The following is a 10,799-nucleotide window of genomic DNA, read 5'->3' as shown; positions in this document are numbered from 1 at the left end:
CGCTCGCACACTTTCATTCTCCTTTCTCTTTCTCACCTTTTCACACACGCACACACGCACGCACGCTTGGAAATGCATTTAAATGATGTAACAGTATTGTTTTGGCACAGCTGTGAAACTATATACCCAATTAGTTGTTTTCTGCTTGTCTCCCATGTGTGCTCCTCAGTGCTGGCTGACCTGGAGCCTCAGCCCAGGTATCTCAACATTGTTGAGGAGAGGGTTGTGGGAGGTGAGGTGGCCAGTCCCAACTCATGGCCCTGGCAGGTAACATTTTGCAATAATTAGCACCAGCAATGTCCTCGGTGTGCATTTAACCCAGAGAGAGTTAAATGCTATACCAAAATGGACCCTTACTTAAAAAAAGGTCATGCCCAAAATAGGAGCAATAGGTTGAAAGTCGCACATATGTGTAGCCTATACCGTGTATATACACAGACATTTTGGAATTCTGCTCATGGAATTTGAAGCCTGTGGAAATTGACATGTTAAAGTTCAACTAAAGTTCATATGATGATAAAATGGACCGTGGTAAAAACATTAAAACGTCCGCAGACAGCTCTGCTCCACAGTGTTCCGTTTATGGTGAAAACACTGACATTACAGGGTTGACGACGTTTCAGACATTGTTGGAACACTCATCGCAGAGATATTAGGCTTTTTGGTCGTCAGGCAGAGACTCTGAGCCAATTATGCTACACCTGGTCATTATTTAACCCTAACCTTAAGCTTGGTATGAGAATTTCTTTCACTACCGTGTTTTTTTTTGTTTCTCTCAGATCTCTCTTCAGTACAAGTCTGGCAGCAGGTTCCACCACACCTGTGGAGGAACCCTGATCACGACATCATGGGTGATGACTGCTGCTCACTGTGTGGACAGGTAACATACTGTACATACAGTACTGTTTTGTAGTAAAGTACCAGCCTTCTCTTTATTTTATTGGTCGTGAATTTGAGTTATCCTCATACAGTAGGTCCAACATTTGACTTAATGCCTCTAAAAACCGACGAATAGCAGTTTAAGTCCACACTAATTATCCATAATGTATAAATGATGAATCCTTATCCAGGACAACAAGACAACTAGCCCTTTTCGTGGAGGGGTCAGAATAAAATTTGAACTTAAACTGTTATTCGTCCATAGTACTTGGCCACATTGTTGGCCACCTCATTTTTTTTCCTTCTACACCAAACCTATTTTTTAGGATGTTCATCTGGTATACTGAATACTAGGGACGCTAGGGTTCAAGTGGTTAAACACAAAAAACATGTTTTGTGTATTAGCTCAAAATCTATGTTTACCAAAATACAGAAACAGCCTGCCATTTGCCGTTTGCCCACATACCGTAGCTAAAGTATAGACATTTGGGTTTGCGTTTAGTGAAAAACTAAACTAAAAGAAATCTCTTATACACTCACACACAAAAAAGAAAGAAGTAAAGCCTGCAGTGAGGGGGTGATTTTCAACGAGGACAGCTGTGCTGCGTTATACAGAATGTTTGGGGAGTGATCACTATCACCAATGATTACGAGGCACAAGCCATTGGGTTAGATGACAACTCAATGGAGAGACTGTCATGTTGTGACTTCTTTCTGACAGCAATGGAAATCTAATTTCACTGTGACAGCAATGGTGTTCAAATTATACCAGGCATCAAGGCATGATAAAGTCTCAGTCTGTCGTCTTGTGTTGTTCCTAGGTCTGATGTGCCTCATTATATTCACTTAATATAGCGCCTGAAATGCCATTATAAACCTTTCACGTCAGGCCTCTGTCACTGACGGGAGTATTGCATCTTTTGAACCGTGTGATTACGCCAAATACGGCATAGGAATGCCTTCCTTTTGAAAGGCATTTTAAGGCAAGCATTTAAATGCATACCACAGTAGCATTATAAACAAAGCAGTATGCAAAGTACAGTACAATTGGAGGCCTTGAATAAACAGAAAGTGAATTAGCGAAAAAAGATAGATGGATGGACGGACGGACGGACGGATGTTTTATTAGTCCTTTGAGACTTTCTACATGTAACTTTAGTACAGTATCATGTTAATTACAAATACAGTACACACACACACACACACACACACACACACACACACACACACACACACACACACACACACACACACACACACACACACAGTACACGGTATATGGATTATGGACGAGCAGCAGAGATAACGTTTACATGCTGATCTGAGTGCTATACGGTTATGGTGATCATAGTTGTGATGTGAACATGTCTGTCTTTCTACAACAGATCCAGGACGTGGCGCGTGGTTGCCGGTGAGCACGACCTGAACGTCAACAGTGGCAAGGAGCAGGTCCTCAGTGTCAGTAAGGTCTATGTCCATCCCAAGTGGAACTCCAACAATGTGGCCTTAGGGTGAGGAGGCACATCATTCTACCAGTTAGCACATACAGTAGATGTCACAACTCATTGTGGTTACACCAGTCGTTCCCAAACTTTTTCATGTGAAGGACCCCCAAATTGACACTAATTAGCCCGTGGACCCCCATTTGAAGAGATAAATGCCAGGGACCCCCGTAAGAGAAGATTTTTACGGGTCTAGCAGTGATTCTCAACCCGTTTAATGTCAAGGACCCTCAGTTTGACATGCATTAGTCTACAGACCCCCATTTAATGCCCCGGTTTATTATTGTAAAATTAATGTTAAATGAACTCTGAGTGTACAAATGGAACCAAATGGTCGTTAGGGTCCATTTGGTTCCATTTCACTCTCAGAGTTACAGACCCATAAGGGTCCATTTGGTTACAACCTGTCATTTAGCTGGGGACCCCCTGGAACTCCCTCAAGGACCCCTGGGGGTCCCCGGACCCCATTTTCCTTTGGTACACCAGGGTTTACAGTTATAATCTGAAGATGATCTCAGTGTCTTTGCAGATACGTTCAAAGTCAATGTTCTGACACACGGTATAGTACAGGGGGTGTGTCAAGGTCTTTTTATGTTATTATTATATTTCTAACTTATAGAAAAGAAACTGTTTGGATTGACATTTTGGACTAGTTACTAGTCCAACCGGCAGCCAGCAGTCTGTTGGCTTCGCTGAACATAGCCTCGGAAACCCAGACATTTTTATGCTCAACCCAACACCTACCCTGGCTGTGCTTCATTTCCCTTTTGGTATCCGGAGAACTCGCCAGTTTACCAACTCGCCGCGATTTATTGCATTTTAGTTTTATCTAGTTTTACCTTGCATAATAAGCCTACTTGTAGCCTTTTTCAACGCATCACATTTATTGTATAGGCGAGTATTTGTTATAAAGAGGTGTTGGAAAAATAATGTGGGCTTTAGAAAATTGCACACTTTATCTCTGTGATGGACAGTGTATACAATTAGACAGCAGTATATTAATAGTATAGGCTGCTAGTAACTGTAGTGGTAGTAGTAATAGAAGATTTGTGCTAAAAGTTTCAACACCAAAAGTACAGAAACAATGTAATTCATTAGTAAACAATTCCTGTAATGGTAGGCCTACTTATCATTGGTACTCACATACTCACCTTTTATTTCTAGCTGAACATTTAATTGCACAAAATAATTTGATCACTTTGGAAATGAACTACAACAGCTGTGAGTTTAACATACTACATTGATGAAGAATGCTTGCCGTGGCGACTTGGTAAACTGGCGAGTTCTCCGCTATCCTTTCCGTTTAGATGGGACATCGCCCTGCTGCGCCTCTCCGATCAAGCCACCCTGAACAGCTACGTCCAGCTGGGCTCCCTGCCTCCTTCTGACCAGATCCTGCCCCACAACAATAACTGCTTCGTCACTGGATGGGGACGCACTTCCAGTGAGTAGGATATCATGAGCGGTGCCTTGGATGAGTTGATCTGCTGCACCCCACCGTCTTTAGTATTTGATGATGACGTATGATGATGATGATGTAGTCACTACATAAATGACTATGACGTCATGTGGGCCACTACATCAGGGGTGGGACACTTTGATGATGGAGAGGGCCACTATATTTCCACACTCAATCCAGAGGGCCACTATAGTTCCACACTCACTCCAAGGACTGTATAAAGAGGACAAGAAGCGAAGACCGTACGGGCGACACCATGTTGCTCACATGGTGCTCCATGGAAGGAAAGAAACATGCGCAGTGGGCTTTATGCAGCCAACACTTCCTCGTTCAGCTTCCTTGGTCTGCATCTGCTCATGTTTCTTTCCTTCCATGGAGCACCATGTGAGCAACATGGCGTCGCCCGTACGGTCTTCACTTCTTGTCCTCTTTAGACAGTCCTTGGAGTGGCCCAGGAAATTAAATGCAATGCATTCTGACCATAGGATTTTCTTTAAGTATTTATTTAAAGACGGTTACGCCGCGGACAAAGCCAACTCGGATCGTGACAAATCATGACAATGAACACAATGTTTTGGGCCGATCAAATAATTTATAAGAAGAAAAACAAAACAAATAGTGTTGTCTCCTGCCTTTATTTTCTTCTTTCTAATGATTTGATCGGCCCAAAATATTGTGTTCATTGTCATGATTTGTCACGATCCGAGTTGGCTTTGTCCGCGGCGTAACCGTCTTTAAATAAATACTTAAAGAAAATCCTATGGTCAGAATGCATTGCATTTCATTTCCTGGGCCACTCGTCGTTCTGAAAGGGGGAGGGACTGCGACGCTCTATAGTTCCACACTCACTCCAGAGGGCCACTATAGTTCCACACTCACTCCAGAGGGCCACTATAGTTCCACACTCACTCCAGAGGGCCACTATATTTCCACACTCACTACAGAGGGCCACTATAATTCCACACTCACTCCAGAGGGCCACATTGCATTTTTGAAAAATAGCCGATCTACAAGCTCAAAACTTTGAACTTGTAGATCAGCTATTTTTGCTATATTATATTTGAATTGAGTCTGAATAATAATCTGAATAATGTTTTGCTATTTTCAAAGGGGAATCCTGAAAAGTAACCTTTTTATTTAATTTCAAATGCATTTAATTATAGTTATGTTAGTTTTATGAACTAAATACAAATATATTGGACATAAAAAAAGCATTAAGTGCCCATGTATGCACTACAACTACATTGTAGCTGCCCACATGACGTCCTAGTAATTCATTTTGCCATCGACTTAATTAATGGGAATTTGGGGGCGGAATAACAATGCTTAGACATGCAAACACACAAAGCCACGCGTCGGAGCGGTTAGCAACGCTCAAAAATACAGTAGAAATAAGAGGCTTTAGGACTGTATAACTTGTTCCCGTCAATCATTTGTGTGTTTTGAAAGCAAGCACCTTGCTTCAGGGCACAGACTAGTACATGACTGACAACAACCCACACCAGGATGAAGTACATGAAAACAAAGGCGACCATGTGTAATAAATAAGTGTAGGGGTGGCGAAAGGCAATCTCTCAGAGATGACTGCTCTGAATAGCCCACGCAGATTGGACTTTGTGCCACTCCAGTCGAGATTCATGGCCAGTCCCACCCTACCAATATTTGAATATGTTCTTTATCTGTCATGTCAAATCTATATGTTCTTTATATGATTATTATTTTCAAATTATCTCTGTGATGGCCAGTGTATAAAATTAGACAGCAGTATATTAACCCATTGATGCCTGAGGCCGAATCTGGGAACACCTTCTAGGGCCTGACCTAAGGTTTCTGAAAACCTTCAAATTACGATGATCTTTTTTTAAATAGTTATGTTGCTACATGTACAGCAATAGCTGATGAGACACAGAGAGCGCGCCGGCATCAAGGGTAGAACAACGTATACGTTGCACCAGGCGTCAATGGGTATATGCTGCTAGTAATAGTACTGTAGTGGTATAGTAGTAATAGAAGATTTGTGCCTAATTCATATTCCATTCCTCGGCCAAAATAGAAAAATAGCTCACAACGCGACACATAGGTGATGGTGGCGCGTTGATACGTTGATACGTTGTCTGTTTTTGGCATGGGACTCCACCGCACAAGCTTTACTGTATTCATACATGTACTGTATTGTACTCAAGGCTTTTTGCATGTCTCTTTCCCCAGCTGGTGGCTCCCTGTCTGCCCAGCTGAAGCAGGCCTACCTCCCCCTGGTTGACTACAAGACCTGCAGCAGCCGCGAATGGTGGGGAAGCACCGTGAAGGAATCCATGGTCTGTGGTGGAGGCGGTGCCGAGGCTGGCTGCAATGTGAGTATAGAAAAGAAAAACTACAACTGAAACTATTATGATAATTGTCATGATATATGCCTTAAATTAGCAGGCTGTTTGTTTGCGGCGTGGCTCCCCATGAGAGCTAAATTTAGGTGACAGAACTTGTTCACATATTTTAAACTTTAATGTTAGAATGGAAGTCAATGAGACTCTAATCGGGCTGCAAGCCCAAATTTGGAATGGAATTAGCTTATAAATGACAATGTCTGCCAAAACATGTCTGAAGATGTTTAATTTGAGTCAATATTTACACTATGCAAGTTAAAGTTTTACTTTGTGGCTTCAAATTGAACCAAAATGCAGAAAAGCATGCTTTATAAATAATCACACACACACGTGTTGACCTAAGGGCCTTTCAAAAGGGACGCGAGAAACGCAGGCGTTGTTGCCTGGATCAACGACAGGTCTCCTCCAGGTCTGCTCAAGAGGGGCGCAACAACGCAAGCGTAAAAAAAGCTAAACAGTATCCAGGTCTGGTGAGTCGCGGGCGTGGGCACAAAACGAGCACACGCGCAACAAATGCACGGGACCGTGCTCACATAATATGCTTGTAGTACAGGCATTATATGGGAAAAAAGGGGTCAACCTCCAACTAATTGCAACAAAAACAAACTCAGCTGATTTTGTATCTTACATATGTCCTGAATAACATACAAAAAGTCCCCTGAAATTGTCTGAGGGGAAAGTGTTGAAAATGACCTGTACAGTATGGCCACCATAGACATCCAATATAAGGCAAATAATTTCAAAATGTCCTTTTGCTTTAAGTAGCATGTGACATGTCAAACTAGGGTGTTTTCACGATGCTGAGTCCATTCCAAGCATTAGTTTTGCATAAAAACACTCCTTGGGCTAATAACGGTCATAGCCGTCATCACAAATGTGATGAGGTCAGCACATTTGGGCAAGTGGCTATGGCCGGTATTAGCCCAAGGACTGTTTTTATGCAAAACTAATGCTTGGAATGGACTCAGCATCGTGAAAACACCCTAGTTTGACATGTCACATGCTACTTAAAGCAAAAGGAAATCTTGAAATTATTTGCCTTATATTGGATGTCTATGGTGGCCATACTGTACAGGTCATTTTCAACCCTTTCCCCTCAGACAATTTCAGGGGACTTTTTGTATGTTATTCAGGACATATGTAAGATACAAAATCAGCTGAGTTTGTTTTTTTTGCAATTAGTTTGAGGTCAAATTACATTATTACTGGACTATTGTGTTGTCGCACCGCGACTGCTTCCCAGTGCTCCGCACAAAAACGCAGGTCTCCTTGAAAATGAACTATAGGCGTGTTATTATATCGCTTCATGTTTGAAAGGCCCTTTAATCACACCCTTGTGTCCTTTCTGTCTGCATACCCATAGGGCGACTCTGGTGGCCCTCTGAACTGCCAGGTGGATGGTAGATACGTCGTCCATGGTATTGCCAGCTTTGTGTCCGGCTATGGCTGCGATACTCCCAAGAAGCCCACCGTCTTCACACGTGTCTCTGCCTACATCGATTGGATGAACTCGGTCAGTATAAGATCCATAACTAATGAAGTGATCTCATACAGAAGCATTTTTTTATGAACAACCAGCTTCAGTATAGAAGCGATATCATGTATGTATGTACTCAAAAATAAATGATGGTTTGTAGACTAAAATAGAAATTTCAGTGCCACTCACTAAATCTCAAAAATCTTTCATGGTGTCACTTTTTATTTCTTCAAAATGTGTACATTTAAGGGTTAATGTAAGGTCTATTATATTATTAAATACATGGTCTTTCTCTTTGTTTCCAGATCATGTAAGGAGGAACAGAAGAATTAAGTCTGCATTCAACTATATGTCCATCAATCTTCTCTTTGTATAGTCTTATAGTCTCTCATGTGCAGAAATAAACACCAATCAATAAACTCATTGTATTTACTACTTTCTATCATTCTGAATAGTCTGTTTTATGCAGCATTTCAGCCTTTTATTGATTCATGTGACATCAAAGGATGTCACAATTGCAAGTGCACTGTGTGATTAATGGCTGCAAGTATAGTTGCAAAGAGTTCCTGGAGTTGCGTGGCGAATCATTGGTGTGGTTTATTGGGCCTCATTCTTTGCCACCGGGTGGACACCAGTTTTGGCCCTCGCTGCCACCATTATAATACAAGGAAAGAAAATGTGAATCCATTGTGCCCCTCATGTGCATATAGTCACACCGGATTAGATCAATAAAAAAAAAAAACATTAAAACAAATTAATAAAAACATATATAAAGGCGTCATAAGGTGTCCTGTGGCACTGAGGGAGTGTTAAGGATAGTTCCGATCTTTTTAACTTAAGTTGTATGAAATACTTGCATATAGTGGTTGCAACTGTATTCAAATTCTTCCGTGGTGGGAGTTTTGCTCTGGTTTTGGTCAATATTAAACTAAGTAGTTCCGGTCATTTTGTGTGTGTGTGGGGGGGGGGGGGGGCTACGCAGTAAAAGTAAATCAGATAAAAAATGAACAAAAGTTGCACTAATATTTTAGAAATTGGTCAACAATACAAATTACGTTAGTTTTGTGGATTAATTTACTTTTAATGCATGGCCCCCTGTGCCTCCCACAAAATGACTGGAACTACTTAATATTTCACCGAAACCTGAGCAGAACTCCCACCACGGGACTCGGGCAATCAATTAATACAGTTGCAACCACTATATTAATGGCAAGTATTTCATACAGCTTAAATAAAAAAAATCTGAACTATCCCTTTAAGGGTGGCATTAGAGGAGATGCAATGGGGTTACTTAAATCAGCAAGGTTGCGCCTCGCGTGATTATGCATCCCACCAACGTTCTAGGGTAGACCCGCCCGTACCATGTGTCTGATTGGCTCCCGGGAGGGCATAGTTTTACTGAGGTTAGGCCGTTCAGGTTAGGTTTAGGGGGGTGCATACTTAGTTTAGACTAGTCATTGCTTAGACATGGGTTAAGGTTAGGTTTAGGTGTGCTGCCCCGTGGGAGGTTAGGTTTATTGTGAGGTTTTGAGATAGGTTGTAGTTGTGTCAATCACACCGACTACTGGCCAATCACAGCAGGGCTTTCCTAGAACGTTGGTGGGATACATAATAACGCTTCAGTCTCCATAAAGCATGAAGGCGCACTGAAAATTCCATGGCAATACATCCAGTATAGATAAAAAGAGAAGGATCCGGGCACACAAAGTTAAAAAATGAGGAACGCCTTTATTAAATCAAAAAGGCAACTGCCAACATGTTGCGACCTAACAGGTCTTCATCAGGGCAGGCTGCCCTGATGAAGACCTGCCTTGTGTCCAAAGACACCCTGGACGAATGCTATTGGTTGGGATCAGACTTCGGGCCACAGCGGGGGTGAGTCTTACTCAAAACCCACGTGTACAACAATTATTCACGCCCACCAACAAAATGAACTGCATCAGAAATTCATATTTACATCAACTACAAACAAACAATACTTTTGTTCTTAGAGACCCTATATGACATGCAAAAAAGGGGGTAATCCGGCTATCTAATTAATTTTTTTATCACGCAGCAGTCTTATAATACTATTATATACTGTATGCATATTACGGCTCCTCCCCCCCCCCCCCCCCCCCGAACCCTAGCAGACTGTGGGTGTAAACCTGAAATTCGGCCTGGGGAGAAGGCACCTCAGATGGGGACAGGGGGCTTAGTCATCGGGGGAGACCGTGCAGCTCGGGATTATGCAAAGGTTAAAAACACGTCAACTCAATTTCATTGTAACTAAGATATTGGATAGAAATTCTGAAATTTGAATGCTATCTGCTATAGACTAACAAGCTAGCGTGTGCAGCGGAGACGCAGAGTTGTGAAGAGTGAAGTGCAAACTTGTCAATCAAAATCACACCAAGGTAGCAACGCCGCTCCCACAGCATAGCCGACTTATATCATGGTGATTGAAAGCAGACTTTAAAGTAGTGACTGGAAGCATAAAGTGACCATGTTTGGTAATAAATCAATGATGAATTTTTATAGCGCATTTCCAAGTGCTCGAAGCGCTTTATAATGGTTCATTCATTCATACATTGGGGGATGAAGCTGCGAACAGTCGACGCCAGCGTCCTCACTTCCCACATTCACATACCAATGGTGGCAAGCTCACACCGACCGACTCATTGGAGGCAGTGTAGGGTTCAGTGTCTTGCCCAAGGACGCTTCGACATGTGGACAGGAGGAGCCGGGATTCGAACCGCCGACTCAGGGATCATTGGACGACCTGCTCTCCTGAGCCACAGTCGCCCATCAAGTCTAAAGTTAAACCAAAAACAAAGCCATAGATAGAGGATAGTTTTTTCTGGGCCCGCACAGCGACACTACAGACTATACGCACAACTGTGTTTCTGTACAATTTGCTATTCTGTATGATGTCTCACCTGTACGAGAAACTACAGTATACGCACAAGGGACTGTGTTTCTATATTTGCTATTTTTGTAGCCATATGTATACTGACATTGCACACATTGCTTATTATTATTTAGTATATATGACATACTGTACTGTATATGATCTGTTAATTCTGTTTTCCTTGTTTTCTTTATTTTCTCTCAGAGAATTT

At 42.1% G+C, this 10,799-nt stretch overlaps 1 protein-coding gene across 1 annotated transcript in view; it reads left to right on the top strand.

Moving 5' to 3' along the window:
* The window catches only part of LOC310862934 (elastase-1-like), a gene marked incomplete at both ends in the record, with an annotated part of 15,550 nt that extends 7,538 nt beyond the window's left edge, over positions 1-8,012 (top strand). The window contains 7 exons of the mRNA XM_083771055.1: positions 170-267; positions 780-880; positions 2,265-2,390; positions 3,689-3,825; positions 6,049-6,191; positions 7,585-7,761; positions 8,004-8,012. Of these exons, the coding sequence (XP_083627181.1) occupies positions 170-267; positions 780-880; positions 2,265-2,390; positions 3,689-3,825; positions 6,049-6,191; positions 7,585-7,761; positions 8,004-8,012 (791 nt within the window). The remainder of the gene's footprint in view (positions 1-169; positions 268-779; positions 881-2,264; positions 2,391-3,688; positions 3,826-6,048; positions 6,192-7,584; positions 7,762-8,003) is intronic.
* Positions 8,013-10,799: the final 2,787 nt, after the last annotated feature.

The sequence above is a fragment of the Protomyctophum parallelum genome (genome assembly GCF_964188405.1).
Source record: "Protomyctophum parallelum genome assembly, chromosome: 8".
Lineage (NCBI taxonomy): Eukaryota > Metazoa > Chordata > Actinopteri > Myctophiformes > Myctophidae > Protomyctophum > Protomyctophum parallelum.
The sequence above is the reverse complement of the archived record's forward strand: the minus strand, read 5'-3'. Positions and strand labels throughout refer to the sequence as shown.